At 34.2% G+C, this 21,345-nt stretch overlaps 1 protein-coding gene across 2 annotated transcripts; it reads left to right on the top strand.

Annotated features, from left to right (window-relative positions):
* Positions 1 to 2,503: 2,503 nt before the first annotated feature.
* On the top strand, positions 2,504 to 16,096 carry LOC109001427. Of its 2 annotated transcripts, none has more exons than XM_018978706.2 (9): positions 2,504 to 2,736; positions 2,854 to 2,922; positions 3,038 to 3,067; positions 4,518 to 4,550; positions 7,625 to 7,695; positions 8,276 to 8,357; positions 11,929 to 12,021; positions 12,210 to 12,291; positions 15,940 to 16,096. In XM_018978706.2, exons 1-8 carry the CDS (start codon positions 2,614 to 2,616, stop codon positions 12,264 to 12,266), a joined length of 558 nt encoding a protein of 185 aa, XP_018834251.1. In that variant the 5' UTR covers positions 2,504 to 2,613; the 3' UTR covers positions 12,267 to 12,291; positions 15,940 to 16,096. The 2 variants fall into 2 exon arrangements, with proteins under 2 accessions (XP_018834251.1, XP_018834250.1); XM_018978705.2 differs by lacking the exon at positions 15,940 to 16,096 and adding an exon at positions 12,650 to 12,882.
* The last annotated feature ends 5,249 nt before the right edge of the window (positions 16,097 to 21,345 follow it).

Genomic DNA, 21,345 nt, shown 5'->3' with positions numbered 1-21,345 from the left:
GGCTGACACGGAATGCGGCAGGAGGGGATGTGGGCGACACCCTCACGATCCGGCTAACAAGTACGAACGACACCTCCTTGAATCCCTTTGTCAGAAGATCACATTGGCTAGGTATATTACTACCCCCACACACCCTCTGGGGGGCTCTCTCTCTCTCTGATTGAATGTTTTTATCCTACACTCGCTTTGTCACCCTCTCCCTACGACTAACTTAGGCATCGGAGGTACCACGGCGTCCCAAGTCCCCTATTCTCTATCTCAACAGGATCCAAACTGAGCTTAACAGTGCAAAGTTGTCCAGGCAGTGAAACACGACCTCAACTGTAATAATCTAAAATAAAATAACTTAGTTTTTAAAAGATTATATTCCAAATACTACACATTATTGTTTTTTTAATTGTTATTCGGAACTAGGGGTGTAAACTCAAATCGGAAAACCGGAAAACCGGTCCGGACCGGACCGATTTTACCAGTTTTGAACCGGTCCGGTCCGAAATCGGTTTTTAAAATGTAAAAACCGGCCGGTTCCGGTTCCGGAATTTTTTGGCCCGGACCGAACCGGACCGGACCGGTTGATTAAAAAAAATAAAAAATAATATTTTTATATATAAGTTTTATACAAAATATTTTATATATATTAAATATTAATATATATAAGTTTTATATATAATGTATAATTATAAATTTTTATGTGAAATTATATATATAATATATATATTCATATATGAAATAATTTCTTATTATAATTTATAAATTATTACATAAAATGTTAATATTAAATCACTAAAAGTTTATAACTAATACTAATATATAACTTATAACTATACCAATAGTCTAATATTAATACTATTATATAGTCTAATATATTAATAAAAGTATAAAACAGTTTTTTTAAAATCAAATCTCTTTTGTTATAAACAAATTTTTAATGACAAATTGTGAAATTACATGTTAAAAAAATCGAAAAATCGGACCGGACCGGACCGGACCGGAAACCGGAAGTACCGGTTTAGGAGGGTAGCCGGTGCGTAATCGGTTTTGAAAAATACAAAACCGATACATACCGATTTGGTCTTAAATTTTATCCAAAACCGGACCGGATCAGACCAATTACACCCCTATTCAGAACTCACTTTATCAATGGGATTGTCACATACTCACAATGCACGATTCTACAGTGCTAACTTTTTGTTGTTGTTTAGGAGAAAATATGAATCAAGGTATAACAATTAACAGATTTAATAAAGAAAGGACAGTAGAAAATTTAATTCAATAGGTAAAGAATTTATTGCTAAATTAGTTATTAGTGGTGGACAAATTGTAACATCAAGTGACAAATCTAGCTAAGGATAGAGTAAATGCTTGCATTGCTCGTAGAATACTATTAACCATATCTTTAATAGTTGCTCTTCGTAAAGAGATTTTTCAAAATTAAAATTAATAAAATCTTACTTTTTAATTAATTATATCATAAAAATTTATTTGGATTAGCCATTTACTTAGTGAAACACTGAAAATGACATTTTTTTTTTTATAAATTTTAATAGAAAACTATGATAAGTTATTTTGCATCTCATAAAACTAAAAAACAATTTAAATAAAATTTATATATTTATATTTAGTATAATAACTATTTTATTATTACGTTAATAAAAGACTGCAGTTTAAATTTTCTACAACTCAGCCTTAGCATAAGGCATACTTGATTCTATCCCAAATCAAACACTATAAATAATATTAAAGTTCTTTATTTAAAAGAGAGAAAAAATAAAAATATTTATATAGATAACAATAAATGCTATAATATCTTTTCATGTTTGCTGTCTTCAAAATCAAATGATAAATTAAAGGATTTTTTTTTTCATCAGAAGATATGATATTTGTAGTTATAGAGTGTGCATTCATTTTAAAAAAAAAAGTAAATATGAGATTTACATGAAAAAATCAAGACTAAAATCCAAAACTTTGAAAACCTCATATCTAATCATTACAATTTTTCTAAATTTTCACACAAAATAAAATAAATAATTTAACTTTTTCAAATCATAAAACAAAAATAATATTAAAAAATATATTATAACAATATTTTATTTAACTTTTTAATTTTAATCTCAACTCATCTTTAAATACAGACTAAGGTTATTTTAATAGTAGATCCTATTTTTTTTTTTAAAAAAATATATAACCCTTACACAATTCATAACTGTTTCTAGCATCATTTAATAAAAAAAATACTTGATATGACTATTACAATTATAATAAAATATTATAAAAATAAATTTATAAATTAACGTTACTTGATATTGACCTGATATGTGGGTTATAACTAGAATACAAAATGTAATAAAATAATATTATTTTAATTTTAATTTTTGATTTGATGTATTTAAATATAATAAAAAATATTATTATATTAAAAATTGTTTATCAATTGAGTTGTTACTGCTTTTTTTTTTGTAACTGCTTTTTTTATTTTTAAAAGCAGATCGAAATCACAATTCTTCGTGCCGTATTATATTATGCGACTCGCGCACCTCATTTTGAATTTTTGGGTGAGTTTCCCTTTGCTTTCGATCTCTCTCTCGCGCGCGCTCCTTGGGTAATGTAACAAAAATGGAGAAAAGCGGTGAAGTAGAAGGTCCATCCTCTACTCTTCCGATGGGAACGAGGCATTCGGATTTGAAGAAATCGTTTAAGCTCGCCCTTCGCTCTCTTCTCACTGCCTGTTCCAACCAAGTAACTATATTCAACTCATTTCACATTTTAATTTTCTATTTTCCACATTTTTTCCTTGCTTCAAAAAAAGATTAATTAATTTTGCTTATGCTCATTTGTTTATGATCGAACTGTTAGGAATTCTGCAACGCATTCCCAAGGTTTACTGCTGCGGAGCAACAACTTCTCCACCGCCTATTCATTCAGGTATTATATTTACATACTTTGATGCAATCGATTAGGGCTTACTCTTCTTGTCGTAAAACTAATAATCTTCTCTTTGCCGTGGTTTTTGTTGTTGTTGCATCAAAACATTTTTCAGGTCGTTACTTCCTTGCATGAAAATATTGAGGTAACACTTCCTTAGTAATCAGAGTACCCTTTTTCTTATGAATCCTACCTAATTTATTTGTTTTTTTTTTTTTTTGCTTTTGGTAAACATATTGAATAGTGATGATATATAGCAGTGCATTCTTCAGAAGTTGTATGCCTACGTAGCCACTAAAGCCATTTGTTAAATCGTTTGCTTTTGTGCGTAGCTGAGTTTGTGTTAATACTTAAAGACCAAGTGATCTTTCAAGCTCAGTTAAGGAACGCGTAGGCCACTAAATCCATTTATCAAATTGTTTGCTTTTATGCATTGCTGAGTTCGTATAAATTCTTAAAGACCTAGGGATCTTTCAAACTTAGATAACGAACGCTAATGAAGGCTCTGTGTACTTTTTTCTTTCACTTTTGATCGTGAGTTCCAGGTTTAAAATGATATTTTAAAATTGGGTGAAGGACAACGAGATTCTTTTTGAGTTGCTAGGGTTTCTAGGCAATGGGCATTGATTAAAATAAACAAGATTTTCTGAAGAATTTTGGCATTGGTGATTTAGGCATCAATCCAACAACCAGTAAATGTGTTCTTTCATTGGCCTACTAATGTGCCAAAGCTGTTTAACTATTTTTTTCTTATATATATAGTTCGGCCATTGACTGATATCAGTATCTGGAGTCACACTAATTTTTTATGATGAAAAATCCCGGAGACCATGCAAATGCAATATATGTCTTTAACCCGATTAAACCCAGACACATATAACATGTCTCCATCACACGGATACTAATAAAGTCGCTCCGTGTATGTGCTTGGATTTTTGGCTTCATAGCCTAACTTGAATCCTTCACATGGGTCATATGAAACAGCTGCAAGTAAATACAATTGCTTGTTGGATGTGGTACCAAAGTGTACTTACCCTTCACCAGATATTCTATCCCTTCTAGCTAGGTATAGGGGGAGGAGTAGTGATATTAACTAGTTTGTTTGACATTGGAGGAGGTGGTCTTGCCCTGTCGTCCAGAAGATATAACCTCACGTGCTGAAGAATGACTTGTGCTGCAGTCACTAAACGATTTCTGCCGGCAGCCAATTAATTAGATAATGTGTTGTTGAATTTGTTCAGTCTTGGATCACCAACAGGCATTAAATGAAAGAATAAAGAAAGCAATAAGGCACATGATTTAAAATTAACCTCATGTTTGGTTCTTGTTATTCCATTTGTGTTCCTTAATGAATTTAGCTCAAACATAATTCTTCGTACGGATTTTCCTGGTAGTTGTTTTATACTATACTAAGTAATGCATTAGATCACTGTTTCCTAAATACCTCTCTTATTAACTTTATGCAGAATGCATAAGGTTCTTAATTTTATGACTCGTGATTTCCTATTTTAATATTATTTCCACAAAACTTATAAAAAAAAAAAAAAAATATTTCCACCCCTGAATTTTGACACTGACCCATTTGAATTTTGCAGGATGAGTTTGAGTCTCTGTGTCTTGAAACGCAGGTAATGATTTTATTATCATCTTTAATGTCATCCCCTTTTTTCCCCTTCTGAATTTCCCTATGCGGCTATCTGCATAAAATTTTCACAAGGTGTGTGTGCCTTATGTGTCATGGACATGAAGTAGGTTTGTCTCCATCACTCCTATATGAGTTTTGCTTAATTTAATAGAAAAAAATCATTATTGATGGAGGCCATTTTGACCATCTCAGGTCCTATGACCTGACATTATTTAGATAGTCCATGTATTTCTTTCAGGTTACTCTTTTTAGGGCCAATTTGGTAACTGCACCATATTTGTGCCATTCGTGTTTATGGATAGTGCTGTATTCGAGCTGGGCTCGGGTGAGCTTCAGCTGTCCGAGGTCGGCTTGTTTAGCAAGTTAATGGGATTGGGCTTGGGCTCGGGCTCGACTCTATTATAAGCCGAGCCTAGAATTCTAGTTGAGCTCGGATCGTTAAAATGAAAAATGAGACCAAGCTCGGCTCGAGTTCAACTTGACTCGGCTTGAGATGTTGGTTTTTTTTAATTGCAATATTCCTAGTATGAGCTTATTAATTATTGATAATGCATATGAATACTAAATATGCATATTACTTATATAAGATACTACTAATAACACGTGATAAGTGATAACTATAGTTAGCATAAATACTATTATACTACTATGTCTATATCTAAGCATAAATTATTGTATGGCATTTGATAAGTTATAGCTAATATTGTATACACATAGCATACATACATAACATATGTATTCATCATAACTTCTGTATGATATATATGTATATAGTATATGTAGTGAACTCTATACATATATAATATAATGTATATATAGTTGTGAGTATATATATATATATATATATATATATATATATATAAACATATATGAGTTGAACTGATGAATCGAGTTGAGCTTTATACGAGTTTGTTCACGAACATTACTCGAGTTGGGAAAGCTTTATACGAGCTTGCATCATTTAATAATCAAATCTAATTCTTTGTTTGTGAACAACCCATTTAATAATCGAATTGAGTTGAGTTCGAGCTGCTTGCCGAGTAGCATTGTTCATTTACAGCCATAATATGCAAGCACCACGACAACTTCGTGAACAATTAAAAACTAGAAAGCATAGGTAGTCTATATTATTTATGTGACAAATTATATACCCAAAACCTCATTATGTAACATTTTGACTTGAGATATGCACTCAAAAATGAACATTGAATTAGGATATATTATACTGCAGGCTAGTTTGTGATTGTAACCATTGAGTTATGATTTGAATGCCATGTTGTTAAAAATTAGCCATGGAGAGTTTGGCACTTGGTGACTTTTAAAACATAAAATTAATAGGTTGTTATGATTGCAATGATGTTCATTACATATTTTACTTCATTGTTGTTTGCCCGGTTGTGACTGGGCAGAGTGGCAACTTAGTAAAGTAAATCAAGGAAGATCCCCCGCCCTCGATTTAAGAGCCATGCTTTTGCTTGGAGTTTTTAAGTTTGTGTAAGGTCCAGTTAGCAGTTATAATTATAATTATTAATTTTTTTAGTAATTAAGGCAGGTTTTTTGGCCATTTTTTGGATGTGATCAAGTGTCTTAGGGCTAGTTTGGAAACACAAGTGTTCTCTGCTATTCTAAAATATTATCAGATTTTTCCTTCTCAAACATCATTCAAACACAAAACACTTTTCAATTTCAAATCTTCAACTTTTTCATCTAATCATTACCTAACCATTACAACTTACCCAAACTCCCAAACAAAGCACAAAAACAATACAACTTTTTCAAATTTCAAAACAAAAATAATATTAAAAAATAATATTCAAACAATTTTTTAACTTTATAATATTTTTATTCAAACTTTTCTCTCTCCTTTCTCAAAACCCAATAAAACATCTTAACACAAACCATTTCACTACTATTCATAGATATTCTGAGATATTCTAAGTGTCCAAACGAGCCCTTAATGCCATTTTGATGGAATAAATACTCTTCTTACTCTGCCTAATGTGGTATATCAGTCTCATATTTACTTGACTTCCTCATTTTATACATGTTTTGCTGAAGTGCGCCGTTATCATGGCTTTAGGTAGGGTGAAATTGTTCACTTGGCAGTCGTGAATTTTCACTCATGCAATCCAATAACTGATCTGATATCTCAATATGTATACAATAGGCTCTTGGTGGACTCCTCAAATCTCTCTTTCTCCCAAAAGAATGTATGAAGTAAATGTTGACAGTACCTCGTGCATTCACATGTTAGAACTATTTATACAAACCTAGAATAAATAAAAGTTGTAACTTTGGCCGACATACAAGTATATTGGGTTGGATGCAGAGGGGACTGGTTAGGAAACAGCTCCTCTTATACATACTAACAGTGTAACTGTAAGTGAACATAATTTCATGGCATAAATGTGAGTTGTCAAAGTTTGAGTCACTTCTAATATCAGGAAGGTATAAATCATAGTCTTTCTTATTAAGAGATGAGAATAATAGGTGTAGTTGGTGGTTGATGATAAGGACGAAGATTAGGAGAGGAGAAGTAAACAAGCATGTATATTAAAATTTAACTTATGTCTTTTCTTCTCTCTCTCTCTCTCTCTCTCTCTCTCTCTCTTTCCCTCTCCCCCTCTCTTTCAGAAGACATCCAAATGTGAGTGTAATGTTTATAGGAAATTGATTTGAAAGGAGTAATCTTGCACTTGCAATTGAAGATTAGCAAGCGGCATGTAATCATGCATTCTAAAAGGTTTACCTGTCTATATAAAGAGGATTGCAAGTCTCCTTAATTTTGGACGATGGCCGTGTATAATGTTCAGGTGACACTACAAATGTAGAAGGTATTACCATCTTAGATGTACCATACGATTTTCAGCCAGAAACGTTATATTTTTAGCACAACACTTCAGAATCATTTGATTTTTCATATGCCTTAGGGCACATATCATGGTGTACTACCTGAATTTCTCTTCATGGTAGCCCATATGGTTGTTGCTAGCATGTTTCTTTTTTTTAATTGCATCCCTGTTAGTTTTGTCATGCCAAATTGACATCTACATGCAGGTGGGAGCCACTCTAGATTCCATAGAGCAACTTGTTGAAGAACAGAGTCTGGACCCATTGTTTTTGAATAAGTAGGTATCTTTAATTTGTGATTAATGTGCATTCAAATATATGGTTGGTTGGAACTTATATATATATGTGTGTGTGTGTGTGTGTGTGGTTGCTTGGCTGGTCATATTGCCAAGAACAGCTAGATTGATATAAGTATTGTTATTGGTTAAAATTTATTCGAGGAATTATGAATATCTGTAGATAGTTGTATTTGCTACCATAACCCACGTAAGCAGCTTCTCTTTTATAACTCTAAAACTTCTTTGTGGAAAGTCAGCAAACCTTCCAAGCTTTCAAAGCATTCCTACATAATCATATTCTGTCTAGGGCACTTTGGACCCACTTTGCAAACATTTACCAGAAGTTATTTAAAACTTTAGGAGAAGGTTCTGTCATTGGTGGCATACACTTTATAGTTTAGTCACAACAATGCCCTCAAAAGATTTGATGAGGACTATGCATCAGCAATATGTTATACTGGTTAGAATGGCATTAGATTTTTTCTTTGATATATTTGCAATACAATATTTATTTATTACAATTTTAGAGTGCTTGACAAGGTGATCATCTTATTTCAAGGGACTAATGACTCAAATGCAGGACCAATGTAATGGATGTTGCTGGAAATCTTTCAATAGAAAAGAAGAATGAGATCCAATTCTTGATGGGTATGCTGGACATGGTATGTTAGATTTAAAAAGTGCTCCATTTCTCCATTTCAGCTATCATTCATCATAGAGAATTTTACTTATGGCACACTAGTCTTTATTTGTGGTTGTGATAGAGTCAGGTATATCTTCATTGGATGAAGAGACTCTAGCTCAATGACTTTGTTTAAAACCTTTTTATTCATCTCTTGTTGTTCCCCTTTCAGATCAGGATGAACCTGTAGATCTCTTGGTATAAAATCTTGCCCTAGAAAGGAAGGTGCTTAAGGCCATAAATTTGATATGTGCAAATGATATCCATATAATTGACCACTAGACTAACTCCCAAGGTTGGCTCAAGTCTATGGGTTTGGTCTAGTGGTAAGAGCCTTGGTCTTGGGGGTATTCTCTCCTCAAGTATAAGGTTTGAACCCTTGGATGCAAATAATTTCTAAGGGCCATGTCTAATGGGTGGAAAGGTGATAATTACCTGATCCGTGTGATGTGGGTGTTAAATGAAATTGGGGTTTAACCGAGTCATACACATGCACTTGCACAGCATTTAGGGTTTCATGTCATCAAACCACTAGATCCTGCATATTGCAGAATTAAAACATTCCATGTTAAATGAGAGAGAGTTGCTATTAGAAAGACCGTTTTGCTCCCCATCTGAAGGAAACTTTTCTCTAAAATTAGGTTTCTTCCACCTATAGGATTGATCCTTTCCTCGTTCCCCCTTTTTATTCCTCTTAACTCTCCTAGGGTGCAAAAATGGATTGTTTGCATAAAAATATATCTGCAAGTGCACAGAATCATAACAAGTAGTAAAGTGTTTTAAAGAAAACGGATATCGAACCCATGTGGAATAATTATGCTATTGAGTATTGAAATTGACTAAATTAATTACTATTTGGAAAACCGAAATTTGAAGAATGGATTATCTAAATTAAATTGAAGACAAAAATATTAAAATTAAGATTTTAAAGATAATACTAGAGCGTTTAACTTCACTTAGCAAATCCCACACAATTTATTATTCCTTGTTATAGAATTCTAATTATCTCAAGTTGATGATAAAAACCCTTTAACTATTCAATATTTTCTCTCGAACAATACCAAAAATATCTCAAACTAATAATTCCATATCTCTATGTGAATTTAACTAATTGGAGACTCATTAAGTTCTTTGGATTTTTCTTGAAAATCACACTAGTCGGGATAAAGCATCTTTGCTTTGGCTCAACTAATGGTGTTTAATCCTAGAGCTTTAATCACAAATCACCTATCGGTCTCATTGCAATCCAAAAGATCGAACAATAGTTAGCTAGAAAATTGTAAGCATTAAGAATAAGGAATAAACACTCAATCATGAAAATAAAATAATTTGGAATATAAATTGTGAGTTCAATGGTAGGCTACATCAAAACTCTAGAAAATAGAATTAGTTCACAATGAGATTGAAAAGAAAAAGAATAAAACTGATGTTTTTCATTGAAGTCGGTTGATGAAGCATGCGGCTCTCGCCTCTGCCCTCCAGTTCCGCCTTCTCGAAAGAACACTTAAAAATAAATTCTGGAACTCTAAACTCAGACTCAAACTTTAAAACATAGAAACTCTCGACTCCGATTCAAAACTCCCTAACTCAGACCAAGACTAAAACTAAAACTAAGATTAAGAACCAAGACTACCTATTCATCTCACAAGACGGGATAAATAGATGTCAAAACTCAAATCCGGAAAAAAAATAAATGCGGCTACAATTTAGCCTAAAAATTTGAAAAATAGTTTCTAAAGATAGATGTTAACATAAAAGGAAATTATCCCAAGAATATCGGAATTATCTAAAATAGAAAATTCAGTGATATGCGGCTTGAATTGCAGAGTTCGAGAGGATTTGGCTGCCAATAGATTGATTGCGGAACTCGGATTTGGTGGTCAGCAACCGATTGATCTCAGTCAGAATGAATTATTCCACCGAGTAGATGTCGTGTGTGCTGAATATAACTGGCGTGGAGGTCACAAATGAGCGGGCGTGGAGGTCACAAAGACCACATGGCTCTCTCCTCGCCTACTAAGTGGAAAGACTCCCGACTGGGATGAAAGACTCGCCTTTTCTAGTTGTTGCCCATGATGTCGTTTGGGTTGATCTTTTAAGTTGGTCGTTTAGACTAGTCGCCCAATCTAACCACCTAGAGCTTTGTCGTCAAATCTTTGCACCTTCTGGTCTCGAGTTTCCTTGCCTACCGAGAGGTAAGTCTTCTCGCCTTTGGGCGAGAGAAATCTCGTTGCTGCCCATGGGACAAGGCTCCTCGCCCAAATCTCATTGGCCCTCTTCAGATCTCACTACCTCTTATCGGTCTGGATCCGTAATATCTTATTTTGTATCAAAATGCTCTCATTTTGTACTAAATCTTCTCATTCCTTCAAATCCAAGAAAATAAATAAAAATATATAGAAATAAAATAAAATCAATAGTATTGAAGGGAAAATGACACTTTTCATAAATAAAAAAGTGATAAAAATCACATAAAAATAACACTTATCATGGATCACATGTTACATTGCAGTTTGGGGTCCTGACCTGCTATAAAATCCAATGGAATGCATCCAAGAAGGCTCAAAACTCATGATCAGATAATCATGGAGAGCACCCCCTGGACAGCACACCTCTAGCATATTTACCAATATACTTGACACCATTAATTATTTGTGTTCCTCAAAACAAAAAGCTCGGTTGGGGATTCTCTTTTTAAATTTATTGATTTTGCCCATTAAAGCAACTGATGCAACAGTGGAGTTTGTACTCATGACAGAAGATCATAAAGAACACATCCACCAGTGCACAAAAATGTTTAAATATGCACTATGGATACATTATTTGACATCATATAATTGTTATTTAAGTTAGTTTATGAATAAACATTACGAATTCATGTCACCAGTCAACTTGGGTTGATCTGATGACTAGTGATTTCTGACCCAGTGACCAGCTGGGTCATTTAACAGTCCAGGTACATTGGCTCTCACTTTTCTTGTTTCTGTTTGGACATTATTTTATTTCAAATTGTTTCTCTGCTCACTGGAATTGGTTTTCAATGGTATAAAAAAATGTGGGAGAGAGATTAGATTTTATATATAATGTTGTTACTGCTTGATCATTATAGTCTTTGTTTCCGTTGCCGTAAGTTTTGTTTCTTTTGTTTTTAGCCTTTTTCAGTTTTCCTCTTAGCTTAAAAGGGAAGTTAAGGATTTTCCATTTAGTAATAGTTACCGTGCAGTTTAATTTTATAGGGTCTTTTGGAAAACTGAAAACTGAAAAATGGGTCAATAGTGAAATTGATACTCCCTGACCAGAAACATCAGTTGAGTTCCTAGTTGGCTTTTGTTTTTGGCTATCATGAATTAGATTTTGCCTTAAAGATCATGAGCTAATTTTGCTGTATGATGAACCTCAGTGGAACTGATTTTGTTCACCTCATTGCTTTTGTTCTTATAAAAAAAAAGGTACCATACCTTGTCAGAGAGTTAATGCCTCGGTCTTTTTGTTCTTTCATTGTTTATATTATCAAGTAGTGGCATAGAAACTTACCCTACTTCATTCGCTAGGCTGAGAAACGGAACAGCCTCATCCGTGCTCGTGTTGAACACCTGAGGCAAGGAATGCAAGATGTCTCGGGCATGGCAGATGCCTTGGAGAAGGTGCAATATCTATATTCTACTTCAACCTCTTAGCCTGCCCTCCCACCCCTATCCATGAAGGACCAAAACAATATGGAAAAATAAAACAAAATAAAAAAAAGGAAAGAAAAGAAAGCTTAATTGGGATTTGTCTTGATAAGTGTTTGGTGATTAATTAAATTGGTTTTTAATGTGCTAATTTTTTGCAGTTGAGAAGCCGGAGTTTAAGTTACGCATGCAACAGCAATGCCATCCATGATCCTTGATTTGTGCTGTAGAAGTATTTTGCAGGTATTGACATAGCTGCCTCCCTAGCTTGCACGTCTATCTTTCTTTGGCATGTCCTGTTTGCACAATCAGAATGTCACTGGGTGCTGCTAGTTGTAATAGCATCTGCAAAGAATCTTTATTAACACCATAAAATGCTCCGGTTGTATTGTTTTTGATTTAGGATGCTAAATGATGACATAATACTTTTTAGTTGCGATCTGCTTGCATGTGCTCAAGGTTGTGTTTAGCATGTCTGAACCTAACTTATGTCTTTGGTGTTTTGTTTAGTTAGGTTTGGTCAGGAAATCTTTTGTAACTATAGTCGGGTATACTTTTATAATTGAGAATCACAAACTTTTCCTCTCGTCGTTCTTCACAGTTTTTCTGTCGCATGGGCCATGAGGAATCGAGGATGGCAGATCTTTTGTTTGTTTTCCTTTACATGAAAGTTGTGTGCTTACTGGAGTAACAATTTAAATTTGGTAGATTGTTCCAAGTCTAACAGTCAGGGCAAATCACACCGGATCCTAAACGTAAGTCGACCATAGCATGACAAGGAGTGTATGACCAGATTGGCCTTTTTTTAATGTTCAACTCGATGACATTGTTTTTTGTAGTGGCATTTCATGAAGTTTAGGGAAACTACCTTTTAAATATATAAACTTGTCCAAAAAAAGATTGAAAATCACTACTCCAAAAAATTGATATTCTTAAATCAATATGTTCAGTCTTTAGATGTAATGGAATGCTTAGAAAAAATGTACTGTGGTGCTGACAAAAATAAAAGATCCTTGGTAATGGCTCCGATCACATGGCAGTAAAACATAGCAATGTAGTGAGGTGGTGATGCTAATTATAGGGAGAGATGGTTGAGGAAAATGACTAAGAAAAGAAGATTTGAGGGACCAACAATGACGGAGGGATTGTGGTAAAAAGGGAGGAAGTTATTGGAAGCATCATTACGGGGATTATACAAAAGCAATTTTACAAACTGATGTAGATTCATTTGATCTATTAGATCTACTTTACAATAAAAATAACTTTACAATCTGACGAATCATATCAAGTCACATTAGTTTGTGAGATTACTTTTATATAATCCATTTGTGATTAGAGTATTTCCCTTTGGGATATAGCTACTTTACATGAAGAAACAATAGGATATCGCTATGTAACTTTGAGAGTTTGTTCACTGTCAATTGGTGTTGTTTGTGAGACTTTTTGTGCTCTTTCCCTTCCTTTCTCTTGCCTTCCCAATGGTTCCCATATGCTCCATGACTAACCAAAACAAGCCACAAAACTTGTGTCCACCACTAGGAAACAAAAAACAAAAAAACCCTTGGATGCACCCTTGACTATTGTACATGATTGCGAGCTACAAACACAAATTGACACATCGCTACCTCAGCATCATAAACAATGATTATAAATTTTCGAACATTAACTTCAAATTTTGGCGCGTACATGGAGATTTTCCCAACACATGTTATCATAACCTAGATAGTGTTGTGTTGTCAAAACCCTTCCCATAGTCATTGCCAAAGCTCCACTCCTTGACCTGAAAACCCCACTCCAATCTCGATGCTTGGATTGCCTTCCTTGCTATGGTGAGTAGTGAGTACGATGTATGTAATGGGCATGAACCTTCCCTCAACCACGAGCAAAGATCCATCCTATAGAGAGTCCAACAACATGGTCGTTGGAAGGGATGTTGTTCTTATGGCAATAAGCCCACGACGAGGACATATTCGGCCTATGGGCCCAAGACTGGGAGACTCATGGCCCAAGGTCCCATGACACAAACCGGGTGATATGATAACGCCGATAGATCAGGTAATTATCTTGTCCACTTATTAAGTGATTATTCATGATGAGCCCTTGGATTTAATGGTTATGTACTTCCTCAACACCTCTATAAATATTACTTGCACTCTTATATTGAGACTACAACTCTCTGACTTAGGCATGAAGCTTCTCTGGGCGCCTAGTGCCATCCTCTCATCTATTGTAGGTTATATGAATAGTTGGTGGTTTGAAATAGGTCATTTACAGTCATGGAAAGGCGCAACGGTAAGGACCACTCCATCATGTCAAGTGGAAAAGAACCTTTAAAAAACGAGTAAAGATAAGGTAAGCCAAGCTTGATAGTGTGATGATGATTGACGACAAATGTAATTCTTCACTCAATGATCTCGTCTAGTAGACTAGTCTCCTCATCTTGCAAAAGTATAGAATGAAAAATCTACGGCTCGGGAAGTAGGATTAATTAAACTGGATATAACATATGAGCCTCAATTATTAAATCATGCATAAAATCGAAAATAAAAATAATTATTACAATCATAGTATTAAATGTAAAATTGTAAATCTTGTACCATGTAAAGAATCACTTCCATACAATTCTCCGTAGAGGCAAACTGCATCTTCCAAGTGTAGCTACCATTCCCATAAATTCCTCTCCATTTGAGATTTGAACCTAATTCTCATTACAGTGTAGTTATCATTCTCATTAACTTCTCGGTATAGGTTTTACACCTTAGTGCCTTTCAACGTAGTTATCATTCCCATACATTTTTTATTGTGTGGGTCTACACCTTGTCAAGATTTTTGGGTATAGAATCTTTCCCAATTTTTTTTAGTATCGGTACCCTACTATACTAAAGTTATGAACATCATAATTCATATAATGCAATTAATTCAATAAAAATATAGTGCATGGTTTTCATTTAAATATAATTGTACCATAAATCACATGAAGTTTTATTAAAATCTTTGATGAATATGTTGTGCCAAAATGCGTATGAGTCCACACTACAATAAAAAAGGTTTTTTGAGACAAAAATTTTGATCTCAAAAAATAGCAATTTGTCAAATTGTCCCAAGTCCCAAAATACTAAAATTTGAATTTCGAAATCATTCGATGGCGTTCAAACATAATGACTTTTTAGGGACAATTAAATTTCATCCTAGATACACGTTTGAATGGTTAATTCGTTACATTCGACCGTTGATCTATGTTTGAATGCATTGATTGATTGGTCGATCGAATTCGAAAACGTTCGAACGTATTGCTACGTAGAAACGTTCGACTGTTAAATTTAGTGTTCGATCATACATCTATGTTCAAATGCAGTGCATCGAGTGGTTGGTCAAATTCTTATACATTTGAACATATTATGAGGGTAAGACGTTCAAAGGTTCAATATAGTTTTCGAACGTATATGTAATGTTCGATGTCGTAAGAACTCATTTGAACGCTTATTACGCATGAATGGTAATTGTATTTATGTTCGAATGGAAATTACAGATTTTTTCGAATGTTTTGTGTAGCCGTTCAATTGGTTAGACTAACAATATGTTCAAACAGTTTTTGGGCGTTCTGACTATAGGAATTTTTTTTTTATCATTAAATAACCAAATACACAATCATAATATCATAAAAATACATTAGAATTTTTTCAATAAATATAAAAAGCAGTCTCATAAGTGCAAACTAAATAAAGAAAACATTGTTCATCATGCACAAACAATAGGTAAATTATTAAATTAGTTGCTAGGAGCCTAGGAGGCCTGAATTGTTGCATCATCATCTATATTTGGAGTTGCATCTCTCTCCTGAAATCCTCTTATTGTTGTTTCAAGCTCATTTCTGTTTGCTTGTTATGCCAGTTAAGCCTCTAGCTCATGTTGTTTTGTCCTCAATTGCTCGATTTCAAGCATCGCTTACTCTAAAGCTCTAGAAGTGTTGGAGGCATTATTGGATGATGAGGACGAGCTAGAAGGCTTGACGCAACGATTCAAACCCCTCAAATATCTTAAACATGGACCCAGAAATCTTTTAAAAATGTCAATATCACTTGTTGAGGAACTTTGATAAAATGTAGATTCAACACGTAGGGCAATCTTTTTTACCTACACATAAGAGAATGAATTAATATTGTCACAAATGTGTAAATATGTTTAGTTAAAATAGATATTTGTATTTACACAAAACAATAGATAATTATATGCTTACATAGTTTTTATGAACATAAAAATGAGTCTACTCTCCATTACGATCAGTATGTGATGCATCATATAATTTTGTCAGATTGTGATCGGTATCTGATTTTTGCTACAAAATACATATTTTATAGATATAAACTTATTAGAATACGGCAAACAAAAAACTTGAGCAAACTATTATATAAAATAGCATTACTAGTTTCTTAGAGAGGCGATGGAAAGATCTTGAACCTGCATGATGATAAATCTTCAAATTTGATTTATTTGCTTTATTTGTAAGAATAAAATTTGTAGAATTTTATACCTACAAATAATTAATAAATATTAACAAGAGAAAACTATAAAATATGAAACATAAAATAAGTCATTTACCTTATATGTAGGATCTTCAAACATGTCACCAAATTTTTCCTACTCACAAAGTCGGATATCCTGAAAAGGATGTTGGCACGCCCGTCTTTGTTGTCGAACTTATTGTAATGCTCATGACATTTCGCTTTATATTTGCATAATGTATTACAAATAAGCTCATCAACAATCTCACGCTCATCTCTTCGATCAAAATTTAGTTCGAATTCATCCTTTAAAAAATTAAACGAACAAGTCATTTGTATATTCTATATTTTGCCTACTACGCATTAAATAATTCATTACCTGTTGTTCAAACAATTTCGAGAACTCTTCCTCATGTTTCTGGTTTATATCAGTTACTTCTTATTCTTTGAGCATGTTGATATGATCACTGAAAATGAAAATGAAAATTATTAAATAATTTATAATCTTATAATTTTTTAAGGATATTATAATATTAATTGAAGTTTAACCATCTAGCCAAGGCCCAAGCTAACACCCAGGGTTCCAAATAACAACTAACAACTAGCAAGTAAGAGCAACCATGAGCCATCATGGTCCAATGGCATGTCCATCCAATCACTCACTGTTGAATAAATTACAAATAGGAAACACAACCAGCCATTCAAATACAAGCCAACTATTGTGTTAGAATCTAGTTACATACTACTATATTGGAATCTAGGAAATCAATTAATAGTCTTATAATATATAATATATATATTACATGACTCAATAATAGCTAGTCAAGTTTCATCTATCTTAATATATGTAATATGTATGATTGTGATACTAGTGAGTACATATAATTGATTATTAGTCTATTAATAATCTTGAATTTATCTATATAAGTTTTAGACTTTTTATATGAGTATATATGATCAATATATATATAATACATAATTTATTAAAGTCAAGGTCGGAGTCGAAGGTGATGTCGGAGTAAGAGTCGGAGAGGAGTCGATTAGACAGCAAATTCGACTTCAACTTTAAATGCAAAAAAAACTTTGACTCCTACTCCGTTTTATTGTAGCTCCAACTCCGACTATGTAGAGTTGGAGTCAGATTTTCGAATTTTTGCAAGGCCCTACACTATATTTTACTTTCCTTTTTTTGTTTTCTTAGTAAAATTAGACTACATGGGCTTAATAAGGGTTTGGGTTTGGGCTTGGGTATTACAATAGTAGTGCTATAAATAATGGTGACCAGTGATAATACTGATGTTATTATTTTGAGTTTTGCTACTTATAAGCCATTATTTAAACACATTACTTAACTGTGACATTGATTATAGTTATAAGAAAAAGTTAAAATACAAATAAGTTTAATGCTAATTTATGTGGCAGTCTTCCATATTAGTAGTGTGTTTGGTGTGTGAATAAATAAATTTACAAATAGTTTTTTCTATTAATTTTTAATGGCAGGTGATGGTGACATTGAAATTAATGGTGGTTAGGGACAATAAGGATGCTATTATTTTTTACTAATTAGAGAGGGAGGGTCAGATTCTGTTTTCTTCATGCACGTCTTTCCTTTATTGGCCAACCTTTCCTAGTAGAAAGCTGTGCTTTGTGGAAAGCAATGGAAATATGTATTGATCTAGAGGTTAAAGAAGTAGTGTTTGAAGGAGATGCAAAGAATGTGATACAAGCAATTAAAGAAAGCAAGACTGATTGGACAGGGCAACTATTGGCAGATTTAAAACAGATCATATTCTCAAAAATTGATTGGCAAGTAGATTGCATCTATCGTGAAGGAAATGGAGCAGCACGTGCATTAGCACAGATGGCTCTACGAATGGATGGGGAGCAGATATGGATAGAAGAGGGATCATATGAGATTAATGCTATTGTAGTGAAGGAAATGGAATGTAGTGAGGGAAATGGAATGCAACGTGTGAAATTGAGTGTATGGAGTGATATGGATTGTTTGTAAACTTTTGGTACAAATGAATGGAGAAGTAGTTGTAATTCTAAAGAGTGTGATCACCAAACGGTGTACTCCTTGGAAGGACATCCTCTCCATGGTGATGGTTCCCATGAGGGGTGATGGTTAAGGAAGTATCGAAAGACACAACCTTTTGATCTAAACAAAATGTTGTGTCACTTCTTAAAGTTGTCATTTGCCAACTATTAAGTGTAACACCCTGCTCCCGAATAAAGACATTTTTAGAATTTTCGGGGAGCCAGTGTGCTACTACTAAACTTGACTAAAAACTTTTCTTTTAATGATGCGCCAAATGATAAAGATTTCATAAAGAAAACAAATTTTATAAAATATTTAAAATCCAAAATAGAGTCTGCGGAAGCACTTATTAAAAAAAACTGTGCTTATCAAAATAATTTATTTAAACTTTAAATCATAAACTGAACATGACATAAACTATCTAGGCATCTGCTTCGCCTCCCTAGGTCAAGTCCTATCAAGTAGTTTCATCCTCATAAATGTCCTCACCTGGGGTGGTTTAAAAACATAAAAATGTACAAAAATGAGTCGAATACTCAATAAGCAACAAATTATACAGTAAGTATAATAGAGATAAGGTTTCTTGAAAAACCTGCATATTCATAAATACATATGTAAATAACATGAACATGAACTTATGTTTTACTTGTCACAGGCCGATACCCATTGTTGACCCCCGTGAGTTAGGGTTAGCGAATCAAAGTAGATTCCGATTCCGCCCGTGGCTGCGGGTTGTGGAATCCATACATAAGGAAGACATACTGGGTGTACTACCAGCATGTACGACCTGACAATGCAATATGCTCATAACATAGGTACTGTTTTCATACCATAACATAGGCCGTTACATATTTTATCATTTACACTTTATCATAATCATACTTGCATACTTGTTATATCATAGATTTCAAAAGAAATCGCATGCATACTTGTCATATTATATCATAGATTTCAAATGAAATCGCATTCTTTCATAACATGTTGTGGTACATGACTCCTCACATAAAATCATGATTTTTCATAAATATTTTGATGCATAAATCTTCACATAAAATCATGCATGGTTTTTCATAAATATATTAATGCATAACTCTTTTCATAAAATCGTGAATTCATAAATAATTTAATGCATAAGTCTTCACATAAAATCATGAATTTTTCATAAATAGTTTAATGCATAAATATTCACATAAAATCATGGATTTTAATAATTTTATCATGACTTGGGTACATAAAATAGAGTTTCTAATGTTTGGCCGTATGAGCATAATACGTTTTTATAAAAGACATGCCGTTTACCGTACATATGTGTAAGGGTATGATTATGCTACTTACCTTGCAGCGCTAATCTACTATTTTCAGCACGTAATCGGTCGCCCAAAAAATAAACACATAATTTGCATAAATTTCTAATTAAACATGTGATTTTATTTATAATCTAAAATATTAAAAATAGTCTATATTTCCTAAAATCTTCCTAAAAATATTTAGGCATGGATATTTTTGTAATTTACCTACACCCTCACCTATTATGTGTTTCTAGGTACAGGATCTTAGACATTTGAAGGGAGGAGATGACCTCGCTTCGAGAGGCAGTGGGTAGTGGCTTACCTTGATCAACAACTAGCGGCGACTCATGGCTGGGATCGATGGCAACTCCGGCGAGTGGGTGACTACGCAACTGAGAGAGAGAGAGATGAACAGTGACAGAGATGAGATGAACGAGAGGGAGAGGACACGTCGTGAGGAGAGGAGGCAAGTTATCGAGAGAGAGAGGGCGGTGGTATTTTCATCGTGTGTTCTTGGGAGGTGCTGCCAAGCTTGGGGATGTTGACTGCTATGGTGGTGGAGGGTGGTTCACGGCTGGGCAGCTTGTGAAGGGAAGAGACGTGCTCTGTTTTCGGATGCAAGAACAGAGGTCCTTCGGTGAGGTTGAGGGTGTTGTTTTCTGCCGTGGGTTCACGACTGGCTTTGGTGGTGAGGTCTGGGTGGTTGGCTGGAGTCACGGTGTGGAGCAGTTTGACGTTGGATGGTGGCTGAGAGGGACGTCTCTGTTTTTTTTCCCTTGCTTAAAATAGGGGCTGCATTGGTCGTGTGAAAGGGAGAACCAAGAAGGTTGTTTGGTGGTTTGAAAAAACCCAGGCCGGTGGTGGTGCAAGGAGGTTTGCGCCCCTTTTCGAGTGGATGAAAACTGGGTTGCAGTGGTGCTGCGGTTTCGCGTTGGCTGGGCAGTGGCTGGTTTCAGTTTGGGGCGTACGTGGTCTCTCGATGGTATGTTGCGGCTGGTGGTTTTGTGAAGTGAAGTAGTTTTTGGCGTGGGAGGATGCTGTTGCGGCTTTGAAATCCCTAGAATGCATGAAAGACAGTATGTGCAAAAAGGGCTGTGCATGAAGTGTATAAATAGATGTAGAGATGTGCATGTGTGACTAACAGAGAGAGACGTGCATGGCTTGGAGTACATGGAGCAAAATCAGTTAGGTTTTTTTTTTTTAAATAATATAGGCTTAACTCTAGGTTAAAATAAATTATCCGATAACTCTCTTATGAGCTTTAACTCATTTATTGAGCTTAATAAAATTATCCATTTATTCCTAATAATATAGGATTAGGTTGTTACATTATGTTATCAATGGTTGTGCCATTTGTCAACCAGTGCATGATGGCTTATAAATAGGGGTCATTGGTGCACAATTTTTTTTTTTCAATTAAAGAGAAGGAAGTCACATGTCCAATAGTGACCCCTGCCAGAATTTA

Source organism: Juglans regia, chromosome 2, assembly GCF_001411555.2.
Source record: "Juglans regia cultivar Chandler chromosome 2, Walnut 2.0, whole genome shotgun sequence".
Taxonomy (NCBI): Eukaryota; Viridiplantae; Streptophyta; class Magnoliopsida; order Fagales; family Juglandaceae; genus Juglans; species Juglans regia.
The sequence above is the reverse complement of the archived record's forward strand: the minus strand, read 5'-3'. Positions and strand labels throughout refer to the sequence as shown.

Excerpts from the sequence above, each read along its gene's own strand:
- LOC109001427 (XM_018978706.2), top strand. The coding sequence starts at position 2,614 with ATGGAGAAAAGCGGTGAAGTAGAAGGTCCATCCTCTACTCTTCCGATG. Across the intron at positions 8,358-11,928 it reads TGATGGGTATGCTGGACATG|GCTGAGAAACGGAACAGCCT; the intron begins GTATGTTAGATT and ends TTCATTCGCTAG. Across the intron at positions 12,022-12,209 it reads TGGCAGATGCCTTGGAGAAG|TTGAGAAGCCGGAGTTTAAG; the intron begins GTGCAATATCTA and ends AATTTTTTGCAG.